General features: G+C 40.3%; 1 protein-coding gene across 3 annotated transcripts in view; it reads right to left on the bottom strand.

Annotated features, from left to right (window-relative positions):
* Positions 1-18,012, bottom strand: part of NISCH (nischarin) — a 61,169-nt gene that overhangs the window by 20,345 nt on the left and 22,812 nt on the right. For 2 of the 3 annotated variants that reach the window (XM_066596316.1, XM_066596317.1), the window contains exons 9-15: positions 17,869-17,937; positions 17,065-17,250; positions 15,850-15,978; positions 13,727-13,840; positions 8,733-8,826; positions 1,894-2,006; positions 650-702 (exon numbers count right to left, since the gene is read on the bottom strand). In XM_066596316.1, the coding sequence (XP_066452413.1) occupies positions 650-702; positions 1,894-2,006; positions 8,733-8,826; positions 13,727-13,840; positions 15,850-15,978; positions 17,065-17,250; positions 17,869-17,937 (758 nt within the window). Of the gene's footprint in view, positions 1-649; positions 703-1,893; positions 2,007-8,724; positions 8,827-13,726; positions 13,841-15,849; positions 15,979-17,064; positions 17,251-17,868; positions 17,938-18,012 lie in introns of those variants that run through there. The other variant, XR_010791214.1, reaches the window with a different exon arrangement.

The following is an 18,012-nucleotide window of genomic DNA, read 5'->3' as shown; positions in this document are numbered from 1 at the left end:
TTTCAAAACTTACCTGCAAAAAGTATCTTCAGAATTTGAAACCACATGCAAATGTCCGCGGTCTGGTGGGTGGGACTGAACTGTCTCTTCAGGCCAGAGCATTTTGCTTAAACCCACCCATGCGCCGATGGGAATCTGCCCCTAAAAGGGAAATATGATCTGAGCATGTGCCAGACCCCGAACTTCCGGCACATGCGAAGGTTCAAAGTACTGCATGAATGACATACAAAGAAGCTGCTGAGGTGCTCCAGCCAGGAGAGATGGTCCAGGCCGTCCACTGGATCACAAATGCTTACATGTGGCAAGTTTCAAAGACGTTTTTTACATGTATGTTTTGAAATAAAGCAGTAGCAAACCTACTTTAAATCGAAGTGGAGCCTGTTTAGTAAGGTTAAAACTACTGACAGGTTCTATTTAGCAAGTCAGTTCTTGACACAGTTTCTGAACCAAATTTGTGTTGAGTGTCCGCACATGGATTTGCCTTATTGAATGAGGCTAAATTTGTGGCAAAATTACTAGCCTTAACTTTAAATTTCTGCTGTGGATTAAATGCTAGATTTGCAGCAGATTTTTCCAACGCAGATCTGACCCTAAAAGAAACCCTAGTAAACCCGCCCTAAAAACACTGAATGCAAGTAAAAAAACTCACCTGATTAAATTAAGGTTTTTCTTGTCTGGTAAAGATTCATCAGATTTAGTTTGCTGAAATAAAGGCATAATCAAGTCACCACAAAATACTACTCACAAACTGCAATTATGTTCCTTAGTGGAGAGCATACAGTGTTTTACACATGTTTAACCCTTTAAGGACCAAGCACGGTAAATTTAGGGCACTTGGTCCTGGCCTTTAATCCCGACTGACTGCAGAAGTACAGCACTCCTGAAATCAAGAAGGAGTAGGTCGGGTCCTTGGCTATTCAACCCGGTGATCATAGGACCGCTCAGTAACAGCAGAGCTACAGGGTTCTAGCAGACCCTGATCAGCCCTGTTAGTGTCTACTGTCACTACAGGGGGATGTTTTGCCCTGTAACTGAGGCTCCTATGGATGCTCCAGCTACAGTGGGAAAGTGTGAAATAAAAAAAAAAGACAAATGTGAATGACCCCCAGTGGTTTTATATGTCATTATGGAGGATGTACATGGTAAAAAAAAAAAAAAAAAAAAAATTGCAAAAAGTAAAAAATAAATAAATAAATAATATATATATATCGAATAAAAACCGTTGCAATATGCCGCTTGTAATCTAAAACTATACAAATTATATATCAAAACGTTCAAAACAAAAATGAGAAGCTAATTTCTGTACTTTATTTTAACGTAAATATACTCATTTTAAAAATAAAGCTTTAAAAAAATTTTTTTTTTTAGCTTTTGACCTCCAATAAAACTAAAATACATTAAAAAAAGCTATTAAAAATAGTCCTGTGTGTCACAAAAAAAAAGATGCAGCAAAAATAATTTTGGCAGTTGCAGAAAAAAAAAATAGGGCAGTAAAACCATCACATGGGTAAAATCCTTAAAAAGTATTTGGTCCTTAGGGGGTTAAATATCTGCTTTATGTTTTACTAAAAAATAATATGAAATAGCATAATCATTTTGTGATGTACTCAACATATTGTACTGGACAAGAATGAAGTATATTTGCCATCATGATGTATAGGCACATCAAAACAGAGGCGATGAGGACAATCTCTGATTAAACTACGATAAGTTAGAAGCCTGATGGTCATTAAAATACTTCACATACACAAGACGTCTTGGAATAGAAGTACATAGCCAAGATTAGGCTATAATGTAAGGTTTTCCATGTGACGTGTGTAACACAAGGTTTTTACAAAAATGTTGAGAGTATTAGAAATTTTACAGTATGATAGATTGTGTCCGGAATATCACCTCTGTGTTTTGTCCCCCATCATGTATGGAATGTTGAGCTCCGCAATTTTCCTGTGAACTTGGGCGGTCAATGTGGGTCACGCTACTGGAGAATTTGCTGATTGAGGACTTGTCTAAGAAATACAAAAATTATTACACAGGGGAACAAAATTTTTGTTGCATCCATAAAAACACTTGTTCTTAATTAATTTGAGTGTGCTGATCTCAAATCTGAAATTAGTTTTTCTCTATAAGCTACAGTTTTTTTGCAATTCAAGATTTTAGGTTTTCATCTTAATGTAAAATTTTCAACATTTAGTTTAACATAATGAAGTAGAATGTCTTCTTGGGCATTATCCTGGTGAGAATATAATAATTTATATAATACAGTAAATACACTAATACATATGATTGCATCAGAAGTTGTCTACAATTCTGAAAAAGGACAAATTAAAAACACTTATTTTAAGAATGAAATTTGCACAAAATTCATTTAAATTCTATTTAGGCAAGAATTTGCATTTGTAGCTCTTGTGTTTGTGTACTTGCTGAGGACAATCTTGTTTGATGCTCCAGCAGTAGTCTGCCATCATATTCCTGTCCCATCGCCCCTGATAACGCTCTTCCATCGTCTTCAGATCTTGATGAAAGCGTTCTCCCTGCTCATCACTAACAGCTCCAAGGTTTTCTCCCTGCTCATCACTAACTTATCAAGGTGACAGTTCAGGAAGTGAATCTTAATGCTCATGTCACATCCAATGTCGCAGAAAGCCAATAGCATCCTTTGAACCAGAAGTTCATAGTTTTCTGCTGTTTTGTTGTCAAGGAAGTTCTTTGTAACTGCTACAAAAGACAGCCATGCTGCTTTCTCCTCATTATTCATCTGTCAAATTCTTCGTCACATATGAGGGTTCCAATTTGAGGTCCATCGAACACACCTGCTTTTATCTTATCTTAAGACAAGGCAGGAAAAGCAGAAATAATATGTTGAAAGCACTCACTTTCTGTATTCAAAGCCTTAATAAACGGCTTCATTAAGCCAAGTTTGATGTGAAGCGGGGGTGGGGGGGAGAGGGGGGATGATCCGGTTTCGACTAACTATAGGTTCATTCACAATATTTGACATCCCTACTTCCAGAGCTTCACGTTTCGGCCACTCGTGTGTCCAGTGTTCCTCCCAAGCTCAGCTGTCCGACAAACACAGAAAGCATGGATACTTTGTGAAACCTCTCTGCTGTCCAAGGAGGAAATTTACCATTTTAAGATCCACACAAATGATCCAGTTATGCTCCTGATACTTCAGTAAGTTGAGGACAATTTTCATGTCATTATAATCTTCTTGCAGATGAACTGAATGACCACTTGGAACCGCTCCATAAACATTTCCCTTGTGTAATAGAACACATTTCATACTCTGTTTAGAGCAATCAAGAAAAAGCCGCCATTCTGTTGGACTGTAAGTGGTAACACCTAACTGGCTGAGAAGACTACTGATATCATGACAGTAAACAAAGTGTTTGTCTTTGGAAATGAAGTCCACAAAAACTTGTTCACGCGTCCTGAAATGGGATACTTTAGCTACTGGTGAAGTACATTCTTTTCTTGAAACCTGGAGGCTAATAACACTGCTGCTTTCTTTGATAAGCCCAAATCCCTTACTAAGTCGTTCAATTTCGGTTGGCTAAACTGCTGAGGGGTTAATGACTGCTTGGCATTAGAAGAAGATCCTTCAGATTCTACAACCATTTCCTCATGCATCTTATTAAAATCCCCCTGATCCCCATGTTTACTTTCTTCGTCCATAGAAGAGACAAATCCATTGAAAACTGGAACCTGGGAGTATCTTAGAGTGTGGGATAGGTCATATTGCTGAAGGAATATTAGGATATGTGATCACATGCCGTTTTTTTCTTGTTGATGCCCTTTGTATTGGTCAGGCAGAAATAGCAGTCACTGCTGTGGTCCTTGGGTTCACGCCACACCATGGGAATACCAAAAGGCAGGCCTTTGTGTTTTCCTTTTCTCCAGTCACGAAGCATTTCCTCACAATTATGACACACAATATGAGGAGCCCAATTCCTGTCTTGATTGCCAAGGGAAACTCGAAAATAGGCAATATATGTACATGTCACAAATGATGAAATATTGCGCCTTTGACGTTGAAATGTGTAGTAGCCACATATATAATAGAAGGTTTCAGGACTATTCTTACATTTATGGCTACTCGAAGAAGCCATGATTCAATCTAAAAAAAATTGTTTTAATCAGATAATTTTTTACATTTTAAGACAACTACAATTATGTAAAAGTGATGTTTGTAAAACATCAATTACCTTGTAGTTATGTTCAGTCTAAGAGTTGTTGCCCTTTAACGCCAATTTAAAAACCAATGAGTGCCATTAACGGTAACAAAAAAGTTACAATTGCATGAAAACTAGAGCAAGCACAAAAAAACAGATTTCAGATTTGGAATCAGCGATGCAGAAATATATAGAAATAGTTCTAAAACCTTATGCAACAGAAAATGAAAAAAAATGTTCCCCAGTGATGTTAGAATCACATTCCAGATGTGATAAAAATATGCAAATGTTGAATATATTTACATTTAGTCACCAAACTGTAGTATAAAATACTGCATATAGTATATTGTTTTACAAAGTGATTAAAGACTCACTTTAATTGCGATCTCTTGCCTGATCTCCATCTGATGTGCAGAGATACAGGGAGCATGCGCAGTGCACAATTGCTGCCCTACGCAGTGATGGGCGGCTCTCCAAGTGGTAAAATGCTGCATAATACATGCACTGTTTTATGCATATGGCCGTGTGAATGAGCCCTAAGGTATAGAGCAAATGGGTACAGGGTTCATTTGATCCAAGGAATTTATCCAACTTTTCTTGCACACAGTACATCGCTATCTACAGTATTCTTTAAAGGGAGCTTTTGAATATAAAAAAAACTATTTTGCCAGCGGGAAGATAATGCGTTAAAAGAAAAATCTTATACCCCTCTTTCTGATGCCCCCCGATACAGTACCACCACTATGGTCGCTGCCAGTCGGATCCTGTACAAAAGTATCGGCAGCGTGCCGTTCATCACTCATGTGATCGTTCAGCCAATCATTTGTACATGAGTGGCACGTGATCCGTGAGGCCAGTTGATACCTTCAGTCTCTTCCAGGAGTGGAGCAGTGGGGACTGCAGTTGCAGTCCCACTAGCAAGGTTTGTTTTTAACAGCTGGAAATCCTCTAAAGAAAGCTGTAGAGCTCTGCTGTACATATTTGGTCCTGAAGAAGGTAAAACATTCTTATACAAGAACAGCTGGATAAAATCTGTGGATCAAATGAGCCCCAAATCCATTTGCTCTATACCTTATACCTCTTAAATCTCTTAGAAGTCTGCTTTAACTTGCAATTGCTGCTTCTTGCAGTAAGGCCGCTCTCACACAGCCCACTTTTAACTGCGATTAGCGCTACGTTTCAACCACCACGATAGCCACAATCTATATCTATCTAACGCACACACATACATATACACAAATGCAGAGACGACACCCCTCTAAAGAGAATATAGGTTTTTTGCTTTCTTGTTTAACCCATTATCTCCCCACTGTTAGTTTTTTTACACTCCGAAAACTACTTTAAAATTGTACAAACAAATGTAAAAAAGAAAGGAGCATGAAAGTAACAAATTCCACGTTAGATAATGCATAAAATATCAAGTAAGTGAATAGTAAGTTTAGTAACGATGTTGAATTTTGCTAAAAATGACCAGATTATGGTGCTGGAAGAACGCTGCACGCATGTGTACAGGGATGATAAATACTAATCATACTGCATCTTCAGATTGTGTGTGTTAACCCATAGACAAGCTCATGATCACTGGAGAACACCTCCATGCTTTCTTGAACGATAATTGGCAGTTGCAGGGACATTTGAAGATATACCGTACAAACACAATTGATTATTCTCTGGTTTCCACATAAAACACAAAATTTCTTCTCTTCTGCATGCTTGCTCACCCACTGCTCCATACATCTCCCCTCATTAGCAGTCAACCATGTTCAAATAGAGACTAGATTTTAGTAAATCGATGGGGGACCCAGCGATCAGAACTCTATTGATCTAAGATTTAATCTCCTATCCCATCCTAGCTATAAGGGTTCTTCCTTTGCAAGGAATTTTTGCTAGAGGACTAAGGAAAAGTCCATTGTTTGTTAATAGTGCAATTAACCTGATTTCTCTTTATTTAATAGTATCCAATGTATTTGGTACGTTTCGGGGATGCAGCCCCTTCCTCAGGAATGCATGGACTATAGCATGGTGGTAGGGTGAAGGAATTACTGTGCTCAAAATGGATAAATCTCAGGTTCCTCTCTACCATTCAGATCGCACACCTAATTGTAGCTGCTCTAACTTTCCTGTTTTCCTTCCTTGCATGTTTAGCCTATGGCAGCGGTAACAACTTTCTTCGTATGTTACTTCAATGAATAACTAATCCAGAGATGTGGTGCCTACTTTAAGGTTCTAAACAGACTCTGTAGCCTACTTTTAGCCCTATAAATTAAACTTATGGGCTGATGGTAGGTGACCCGCTGAGTCTAGGGATGTGTTATACTTACCTCCCCTGTTGTTCCGCGGTGTCATTGCTGGAAGCCGCTGCTCTATGCATTGAGCGATGCTGCTCAGTAGTCCGCTCACTATAAAATTAGAATGGACTGACTACTTAGCAGCATTGCTCAATGCATCCAGCAACGGCTTTCAGTGTTCACACCAGGGGTAAGAAGGGGAGTTTAACACTTACATCCCCAGACTCATAGGGCTAAAATTAGGTGACAGTCTCTTTAAATTGGTAACCAATCTTTTTTTCTGTTGCTTGACATTTTATTATATTTCTTTTCAGGAAATTTACTGATGATAGGATCGGTAATACACTGTTAATGTATCTTAAAATCTCAAAAATATTTAGAAAAATAAATTGGTAACCAAGGCCAGATGGCTGGGGTTATTCTTCTATGTGCTGTAAATACGTGGTCTGTACTGGGGAATTTCCTATAAAAACATTACAGGGGAAGACCACAGATACTGCTGACTATACAACACGCTTGCTTGTATCATCAGTTCATTAATTAGTCATGTCAGATTTGTCCTGGATCCTAAAATCAAGTCCAGTAATTATCGCATAACAAACAGAAATTCAAGAAATTACGTATTTTTAAACTTAAATTGACCTGCTTTTTTTTTTTTTTTCTGCGTGAGCCCACTGAAATTTATGGCCGTCGACTGCTGATACACATGAATACGTGTCACAACATTGACACTTCTGTCTGTCCCTTGATCTATTAGTTATGGAATTGGTTCTGAAATTGTGGTGCGACTAAGGCCAGGTCATGTCAAATATAACTGGTCATATGCCACTCAAGACACCCAACAATGTCTGAGCATAGGAACAATGTAAGAAGGTCCACTGGAGAGGCACAGGGAAGGAGGAGAGGGGAAATCCCTGCCCTGTGTGCAAGTTCAGGAGGTCCTGCTCCCTAAAACATTCTGCCTGTAACGGCTTAGAAGATGTTTAGGGAGGCAAAAACAGAGGGGATGAAACTTGCTTCGGCTGATAGGCAAGAGAGAATCAGGAGAGAGGGCATGTGGAGGGGAAGTCCTGCCCCTGAAAGTGCACCAACCGGAGGTCCCACCTCCTGACCTTGATCAGAGTAGGCCCAGGAGCCGGAGCCTAAATTAGCATGTCAGCCTAGCCAGGTGTCAGGAGCGGGGCCAAGGACCACCCAAGGAGGGAGGTGTGACAGCAAAGCACCCGGTGGCAGGAAAAAGGAGGGCACAGGGGAAGCCTTCTCTGCCAACAAGGTGAATCCAGCAGGGAGAAAGCCACAGCTGGCGGACAGTTTTGAGCAAGGCAGTGCATGGACCAATGGCAATTCAGAGATTTCTCTTAAGAGACCTCCAAAGACGACAGGCGGCCCAAGACCATAACAGAAGGATGCTGGGGAAGAAACTCACCAATGCTATGAGAAGAAGGTCTAATGAAGAAATAGGACACCGACACAAGGGAGACCTAAAACGTGTTATCACCTATAAGCACCATAAATACACCAAGTGGCATGTTACCTTGCTATCAGCGTTTGAAGTTCACTGGTGGTTCATGCATCGGACTCTTTTCTGCAATCAGTGTGCACATATCTATAGAGAACAGTGTATGTGCGTGTGCCCTGACTGCAGAGATCAGTTCGATGCATGGACTGAGTACCGGATTTCAGGACTGACAGTCAGGGAATGGGGAGTCAGGCAAGTATAAAAAGCACATGCCTGGACTCCACAGCCCCTTAGTTTTTGGTGATTATAGGTGATAACATGTTCCCTTTAAAATTTTCTCTACTATGCAAGAGTGGAAGAGATGGTAACGCACATCAGTAAACACTGAATAACTCTTCCAAAAGAGGATTCCAAAATTAGGGTTGTCTTCTTTTGTTCCAGAAATAGCGCCACTCCTGTGCATAGGCTGTGTCAGGTATGGCAGCTAAATCCCATTCTTTTGAATGGACACGAGCTGCAATTCAATGCCGCAATACAATGCCGAGCAAATGCCCATGCACATTTAGGCTGCTGCTTCAACAAATAGTGGCTCCAAATAATCATTCATTAGGGTAACTGATGCGCAAAACAATTTTTACTGGGGTAACCCTTTAAGGAGCACTTTAGTCATATCATGCCAAGTATAAGTGGTGATAAGCAGGTTCTGTAAGGATACAGTTTAAGTAATTTTCTGTACATAGTGCAACGATACTCGATTTTCAATGTGACTAACAGAGGGCAATTGCCAGAGCCAAAAGATACATACATGATTACCTTGACTGGAGATTACAGGCCGAGAGAGAGGTGAAGAGGAAGCATTTGCAGGAAAGGAAGAGCTAGCAGATGTGAGCCGGAAGTCCTCACTCATCTGACAAATAAAGAGATATAAGAGCATGAAATAAGCAGAAGAACAGGCAACACTAAGCAAATCAACAATTACAGGAAGAAGGCAGCTGTCATTTGCTGGAATAAATTCATTTGACTCATTTTTGGATGATCTTTTTTCAGTTATAAAAGAAGTACAGAATAGGCATTATTTGATCATTTGGATCTTCTCATCTTACAGGAAAAACATTGTATGGAACGTCATCACTAGAACACACTGCTTAGTGGTTTAAATGGCCATTCCAATGAAACAATATAACATTGGGGTAAATGGCCACTGTGTAATGTTGCAGGACAGTTCAGTTTGCAGGCAAAGCATCAATATTGCTGTTAAGAAGCTGCATAGTTTTGGGTACGTCCACACGGAATGGATTGATTGCAGGGGAAGACCCATGACGAAGCTTTGGAAACACCCACACGTCTGGTATGAGGATTTGCATTGAATCTTCTCATTTCAGAGTGAAATCCGCAGTGACAATCCAGAGCATAACTTCACATGTCGGGGCCTTAAAATCTGCACCACAGGTCAATTCATGCTAAAGATCTTTTTCATTGTCTATGGATATCTTAAAATCCCATCCACTTGGCCTGTACGGTGATACCCTGCATACTTTCTGCAAGCAAATCCGCAACAAAAATACCCAGTGTATACACCTTGTGTTAAGGCCCTTTTAGACACAACGATATTGCTCAAAAGCCATCTTTTGAACAATAATCGTTGCGTATAAACGCGTGGCCATCGTGAACTATTTGTTCATCGCTAACTTTTAGCAAGCTAAAAGTCAGTCATGACTCTTATCAGCGCCGCACGCTGAGTTCTCAGTGGGATACCGCTGATACTACTCTTTCAGCTGATATCCCACTAGGAGCTCTCAGCAATAGCTCCAAGAACAAAGCAGCTGTCAGTGCTCCTGCTGTTCTCGGAGCTATCAGCTCAGCGGGATATCAGTTGACAGCTGCAAAAACAAAGCAGCTGTATGCAGATGACAGCGCTCCTGCTGTCTTCTACATACAGCATCCTGCCTTCATTTACACACTAATAAACTCTTAAGTAGCTAATTAGCTACTTAAGAGTTATGCAAAGTGATCGCTCAAAACAGACTCAAACTCAAATTTTTGAGAGATCATCTTTCCGTGTAAATGGGCCCTTAAATGCATTGTAACAACTCATCACTTTCTGCAACGGCATTTCATTTCCCTATCTCTTACATATTAGGATTAATTACACAGCAAGCCAATTAGACAAAGGTTTTCCAGCAATATGTTGTCATCGGTGGTAAAATGATCGATCAATGCTTTTTTTTTCCAATTGGCAAATACTGTAGAGGTATAAAAGACTAAGAACCAAAGGTCTAGAGACTCAGAACTGGAGACCTTTAACTGTTTTGTATGTATCATTCATATGGTCGATCTTTAGCTTTTAGACAAATACAGTGACTAGAGTGACTGACATCTTACAAGATGCTGGCCATTTGCATGTAGAACAGGTAAATGCGCAGACCCCCAGATCCTCGGCTTCACAAGCCTACTGACTTCACAGTGAGGAATGCTTTACTATTGAATAGCGCTCCGGCTAGGACAGCTCTTGCTTCATCACTGTCAGGCGGTATGTATGTTCCTGAGCGATGACTTTGTACGTTTACCATTTGATTGTAAAGTGCTGAGAAATATGTTGGCGGGTTCCAAATAAATGGTATTGATAAAGTGTTCACTTCATTTAAACCTCTCCGTACTATACAGATAGATCTGATGTACAGACTGTGAAAGCTATGCCGCATTTCAAAACTAATAAATGTTGTGAACTATGAAACATTTAACAATCACCAGATTTCAATCAAACCACCATCGCTGTGCTGCGTATCGTCAGAATTTCCAAGGTGCTGAATATAGTGCAATTATACAGGGGGTGGACAAAAATATGGAAACACAATATAAAATGCATGCATTAAGTTACATGGGATTATAAATAATAATTCAATAAGACATGTAGAGACTGATTTTAAGTGGAGGTAATATGACACAGATGCTGCCGTGCAGAAGTGAACATCTGCCCAAGCAACAAGGCTCCCAAAACCACCCAGAGCAGGGCAAGAGGTGAAGTAAACACAAATTTGTCGGAAAAGCTTTCAGCCAAGCAGGGTCAAAAGGGCAGCTCAGTGCTAATGATTAAAATCCCATACATTTGTCGGGGGTTTTCATATTTTTGTCCACCCCCTGTACAATAGTGTGGCAATTTTACATTATTGTCTATATTGGGCTTGTGTTTTTCTAAGTGTCAATATAATCAGAAAAAACATATGTCTCTTTTGTAATTACATACATATTTTAGACCTCATTCGCATGCCAAATGTATTTGAATTCTGCCCCATTGGAAAGGAGCTGCTGCACTTGTGCCTAAGCAGGGATAGGTCACTACTTTTTCTTTCTGTGACATGAATTTCGAATGGCACATTGATGACTAAATATTAAGGCAGTTTTAGAAGCCCTTTGTGATACGGAGATGAAGTTCTCGGATTGTACAACAACTACTGTGCTAAAATAAAAGCATGTATGCTCGGTCAGCATTCCATACATATCTTATGACTTCAAGAAAACTATGAAGATATCTTTAGCTGTATAGATCCAAATGACTCATGCACTCAAAACCAATAACGTACCAAAAACGAAAGAACAAAATTTCAGCAAACGCAAAAACTCACGTATATCATTTCATAGATTTTATTATCTAATCTCTGTCAATGTACACAACACATCGTCAAAGTAAAATTACATCAGGGGGTACAATAAGGAATAATACACAGTAACAACATTCTCTCTTTCCCATCTTAGTCAAGGCCATATGATTTCTTTTAAGAGACACAATCACGTTTATATACACTATAAACAGTTATAAAAAGAAAGAATATACAAAAAGAGGAAGTTCACATTAGGACTTTATTATGCAAGTTCAGCAGCAGGAGTGTTTTCTACAGAAGTGGAATGAGGGTGTGATAGACCCACTGAACTGGAAAGCGGCATGTGATCACTAAATGAGGACCGGTCAGCTGTACAGGCATGTCCGTTTTTAGTAAATACTTGTATTCCCAATGAGAAAAACTATTTGGAGACTATATTTTTTGCCATTCCAGTTAATGATGTAGCGTGTCTAAAGACTTTGTAGCAGACAAACCCTATTCTGTTTCAAACATCCCCATTATGGATTAGTTCAAGCAAAGTTACCTTTAAAAATGGAAGGTTTAATATTTTGTAGTTTGAAGCAGTCCTTAAAGTTTAAATATAATTCTGGACATCGGCAGTGTTCTCAGAAAAGGGGCACAAGCACCTGATCCAATATAGATTCCTCTTGTTTCTAATGAGACTAACAATGAGGCTGATTTCACACAACTGAGAATCTCACGCAAGATTGGTGCATTGTGAGATGCACGAATCTAAACCCCATTCTTTTAAATGGTGTCATACACGATCTATTTTTAATTGTGGCATGTCGTATCTTTGGGTGCGCCCTCGCATCACAATGCCCATCGTTTTCAATGGGGCTGACCCAGCATCGCACGTGAGTGCCATGCGTTGTGATGCGAGGTTTACCCATTGAAAACAATAGGAAACACTCCGCGATCCTTATAGCTGTGGCAGAGGATCGCTACTTCCCCAAAGTGATGCGAGGCAGTTTCAACCCAGAAATGCCTCGCATCCGCAGGGGCATCGCATATTGGCGAGCGCAAGATTAGGCCGAGTTTCACGGCCCAATATCACACTCGGGCTTGTGAAATTAGCCTTAATTCTCATTGATAGCCAGTCATGGTCTATATTCGTGTTGAGGTGTTTTAAGAAGTAATTAAGCCTAGCAGATGTGTATGACTAAGCATATAACCAATTAGGAGAATTTCCTGTTATGCCTACTTTTTTCACAGTTAATATTGTTTATGTACCCAGGAGCAGTACAGTAGCAGCAGATAAGGCAGTCTATATATTTGAGGTTTTCACAGTAAACTCAGACGCACTCTAAAGGTTCATTTACACGGAGCGACGATCATTTAAAAATTGCAAAAAAGCGATCATTTGAGTGATAAGTGTTGTGTCTAAACGCGCGGCTATTGTGCACTTTCCGTGCACTGCTAGCTGATCGTTAAGTTCAGGCCAACCTAAAAATCGTCGTTCTGCCTCATCAGGAGTTCTCCACAGGGAGTGCTGATAGCATTATTTCCCATCGGAGAACAAAGGAACTGAATGCAGATAAGAGCCCTTGGGCTATTAACTGCTTTCAGCTAAAGGCTTCATTTGCACACTAATAAGCTATTTAGTAGCCGATTAGCTACTTAATAGTTTATGCAAAATTAACACTTAAAGCTGTCAAACTGTCGTTTGATCGCTCAAAGATCGATCATCGCTACTTGTAAATGGACCTTTAACCTCACTATGTGCGTGTGTGAGGTTACATGCTGTGCTTTACAACCAGGTCATATACAAAATGATCCCAATGGGATACCCTTGTCCGGGTGGCTGATAATTTAACTACTCGGACATCCTTATTCTTCTCAATCAATTTAAAACCTCATAACCAACTATATGATATAAAAATAATACAGCCTCAATATATTCTATTAAAATCTATTTCATTTGCTTCAAGTTGTCTCTCCCTCCTCTTTCAAGATAGGGAATAGAACTATTTATTAGACTATTTGTTAAGAAAATTACAACCGCATCTTATTAATATATACAAGTTATATACAAAGTCTCTGAAAACCTAACTTCACTTGTGTAACAACAAAACACTTTTTAGTAAGAACGTGCATTGTTACCAATGTGCTGATGTGCAAAAGTCTAAAATAATATAACTCAATAGTAAGAGGAGGTTTTCAGAAGAGAGAAAATCTTCTTTATACCTTTTTATCAGCGTTATTCAATTTATTTTTTGATTCTTTTGCTTTCTGGATGGCCTTCAGCACTTCCACAGTATCCAGCTCCTTCTCCGTTGTACTTGTGTTGTCTAAACAAACCTTGGGAAAAACAAAAGTTACACTCAAAATTATATTCATGAACATAGATTCCATCAGAAATATATTAGCCACTGTCCAACCTTACATATGCAAGTGTGTTGAATCCTTAAAAGGAGTTGTCATAGGTGGCTAGCCCTTTTTTCAAAATGCAACTGTCCTAAAAAATAAAAATCAGCCCAAATGGCCAGCGTGAACTGCCCACATCAAGGACAAGATACACAATCACAACAAATCCTCCAGAGTGGGAGTCTTTTAAATGGGCCCGCTTAGTAGAGTAGAAAATAAAACACTGTCTTATATTAATTTATTTCATTGAATGGCTGTGATTGGTTTATCGAGCGCCGGCTCTCAATGGTTTGACGTGGCGCTCGATGAACCAATCGCAGCAATCGCTTGCTGGAGGCAGGGTACTCAAGTCTCGCTATCAGGAAAAATAGTCTGTGGGCGGTCAGGACTACACGGAAGCCTCTAGCAGCGCCGCAGTCCAGGGCGAGGGACCTGATCGTCATCTACTAGGTGAGTATTGCTTTCTTTTTTTTCCTATGTAGTGTAACTAGGGCTGATTTTTGGTGGAGGGCTTATATTTCAAGCCCCACCCGCACCACAAAAAAAAAAAAATTCAGGGCATGGCGTATTATCGGGGTATGTGTTATTTTTGGGAAAACACAGTATTAACCCAGGTTAACATGCAAAAACTTTAGCTCCTAACCAGACAAATACAAATATTTGGACAGTTACATAATATGATTGAAGAAGATAAAAAAGACATCCATGAAACCTCTTTGAGAAGACTACCTAACATTGCACCAGAATTACAAGTGATCCACTATCCAGAGGTCCCATGTTCCCCATCATCCTCACTGTGGGCTTACAGCGCACCCCGCAAGAGACCGAATGGATTGACGATCATGCAAGCGCACCGATGCTCCATTCACTTTTAACTGGACTGCAGAGACAGCCAAGTGGCAAGTACTCAATTATTTCTGCCAGCACCAATGAAATAAGCTGAGCACTGTGTATGCTCGGTCAGCGCTCCATTCATTTTGACATCACTGCAGGGGAAGAAGCAACCCAACAGTGACAGGCAAAGGAGAGCACGGGACTACCACAGTCAGCAAGTTAGCTCTTAGGGTGCATTCTCATGAACGTATATCGGCTCGGTTTTCACGCCGAGCCGATATACGTCGTCCTCATCTGCGGGGGAAGGGGGGATGGAAGAGCCAGGAGCAGGGACTGAGCTCCCGCCCCCTCTCTGCCCCAGGGATTCAGTTTTGGATAATAGTAGTTTACTCAAAGAGGTAGTCTTTTGGAGAGGTTTCACAGTATGTCTCAAATTCAGCTAAGGGATTGAGATGGAGTGAAGGAGAAATGGGTATACTTTAGGACCTTGTTTTCTCCTATATTGATCCAGAAGGTGGTTAAAACAAAAAAAACAAAAACAAAAAAAAAAAAAACAAACATGAAAAAGGTAAAGACCTATCTGCACTAAAAAGGAAAAACAATTCTCTTCTGATCTCGAGTGATGATCATACGGCATCACCAAAACAAGAATTCTATATGTTTCCATATGCGTTCATTTTATTTTGTTCTAAGAAACTGAGATTTTCTCCAAACCAGGAACTGTTCTGCTATGGACAACTATTTATTCCACAGGATCACAGTTCGTATGGTGAAAAAAACCTCTTGAGATTGAACCATTTTTTCTCCAGATGGAGGGATTAGCATCTTGTCTTCTGGGGGGATTTAACATGGAACAAGTTTTCAGTTAGTCTTAGCTATCCATTTACATATCATCATCAGTTTTGGCATGAGAAAATCTCTACACATCTTAGCATACTACCCCAACCCCCCAATTCATAAAAAGTTGTTGCACACTTTTAACTACTTTCCCCATGGGGACAGACCCAATCAATCTCGTCTACCCTAGATCCATCCTGTACCGGTAAGCATTAACCTTCCGCGTTACAAATGCAAAGTTTAATACATATTAAACACGACCATGATTTTACCTCGGCAGCTCGATCACCAAACTGTGCAAGAACCTTGGTTCTGTAATCCGGGACAATCGTAACAGGGTTGTCAGTCAAATTGACATTCTCCAGACATGGAAGGCTTCCTATATTTTTTACTTCATCAACCTGAAGAAAAATGATGACTTAAAGGGGTTGTCCGGCCATAAACATCATATCTCATTACTTCTGTTTGCAGATTTCCATGCACTTTGTAATGTACATTGTGCATGGAAAATGTTGCAAAAAGAAGTTATTCACTTACCTTTAGTAGTGCCCCCCCGTGTTGCCCCTCGGTCGTCCCAGGTTACGACAAGAAATCGTCTGGATTTCTTGTTGGGCCGGCAGCAGCTCTCGTCGGCGCGGGAACGCGTCTCTTCCCCTCCGCACATGCGCAGTCCTTCGTTCTTCCGCCGGGACCGCGCTCTTTCCCTAATCCTTGCAGGGGACGCGCGCCGGCCGGTCGGCGCATGCGCAGTACACTCACTTCCTGGTTTCAGATACCAGTGGAGTGAGTGTCTGCCTGCCGCTGGCATATTAGCACTTTCTGCTTAGGTTAAGCAGCGCTGCTGATTAGAGCCACCTGATTGGTGCACGCTGTGTAGTCACGTGGTGCCGAAGAGCCAATCAGGTGGCTCTAATCAGCAGCGCTGCTTAACCTAAGCAGAAAGTGCTAATATGCCTGCCGCTGCTGCTGGAAGAAGAGCCAGAAGAGCCAAGAACACACCATCGGGAGCGCGCACGTCGGAGCATATACTGTGGTGCACCATGAGAGAAGTCCCGCGGTGCACCATAGAAGAAGACCCCCGGCGCCATCTTTGAAGAGAATTTTTACAAAGAAGATAAAAAGCTAGTTCAGGTAAGCGGAAAGGGCTACTTAAATGGGCGTTTAGTGTGTATTTTATTCGCTTGTATTTGCAGGTTGTATCTCAAAAAAAAAAAATTAACTTCATCTGGCGGACAACTCCTTTAATGAAAAAAAAAAAAAAAGGTTTCCATAATGACTTAATAAACCAGATCTCCAGTGTCTTATATTAAACGTATCGTGCCAGGGATGCATATCTTACTTTTTTATCCCACAGCGACACGGAGAAGGACGATAGAGCAGGGGCTATGAATTTCTATGTAGCCTGGGTGACCTTGTCACTTTTACTCGAAGTAAAGAAGAATTTAAAAAGTTCTACAAAGTTTATTTCACAGCGGACATCTGCATACCTGCGAGATTTTGTTGTTGCCGAGATCCAAGTTGACAAGTGAATACAACTTATTAAGCCCTTTGAGATTCTCAAGAAGGTTTCCAGACAAGTTAAGGGTTTTGATATTCCCAATTTTTGAGTGAACTCCTTCCAGTATGGAAAGCTTGTTATAAGAAAGATCCAAGTGAACCAGGTTGTATAAGTGCTAAATGAGGCAGGGAGGACAAAACAAAGATTGTACTTTATCAGTAGAAAGAACTTCTGTGATACTGTATCTCCCCTTACTGTAATATTGATTCATTACATTGCTTTAACAGTCATATTATGTCAGACAGACACATTTAAAGGGGATGTACACTTTGGCAATCTCTCTCTGTTAGAGGGGTCCCCTGAGAATAAACTAGCTGTTGAGATCCCTAGTAAATAGCAATAATCTGTACAGTAAAGTGGTAGCAAGTGTTCAGCTCACCTGCCCCATGCAAAAAGCCATTAAGAAAGTGCAGGGCACAGGAACAGTAAGTCGACTAATAGGGTCGGAAAAGCAAAGTTTTTTCCCCATGATAACTCACTTTTGGCTGGAGATTAGTGGTCTTAACAACCCTCTAAATCTTCATTACCTGTGTCTACCATTTCCAAGACTGGCCATGGGGCAAGTTGCTAGGATCTAAGGAGTAAAGGCAATACTACTAACTCCAGTGAATTGCACTCTACTACACCTATGGAGAAACTACAATTCAGTCATTTACATTAGTGTATAAAAATAATGTATGTGATCATTCTAGTTCTGCTTGAGAATTACTGATATGTGCACAAGGCCCCTTACCTGTAGGTTCTCTACGGAGCATATATGGTTATGACTCAAGGCCAGAAATTCTACTTGTGGAGTAAGTTTCTGCAAGGAAACGGCACAATTGGAGAATGAAATCCAAGTAAACATAAAACCTAAGTACACATGTCAGATAATCAC

This window comes from Eleutherodactylus coqui, chromosome 3 (genome assembly GCF_035609145.1).
Source record: "Eleutherodactylus coqui strain aEleCoq1 chromosome 3, aEleCoq1.hap1, whole genome shotgun sequence".
In the NCBI taxonomy this organism is placed as follows: Eukaryota; Metazoa; Chordata; class Amphibia; order Anura; family Eleutherodactylidae; genus Eleutherodactylus; species Eleutherodactylus coqui.
Note: the sequence above shows the minus strand (reverse complement) of the source record. Positions and strands in the feature narration are given on the sequence as shown.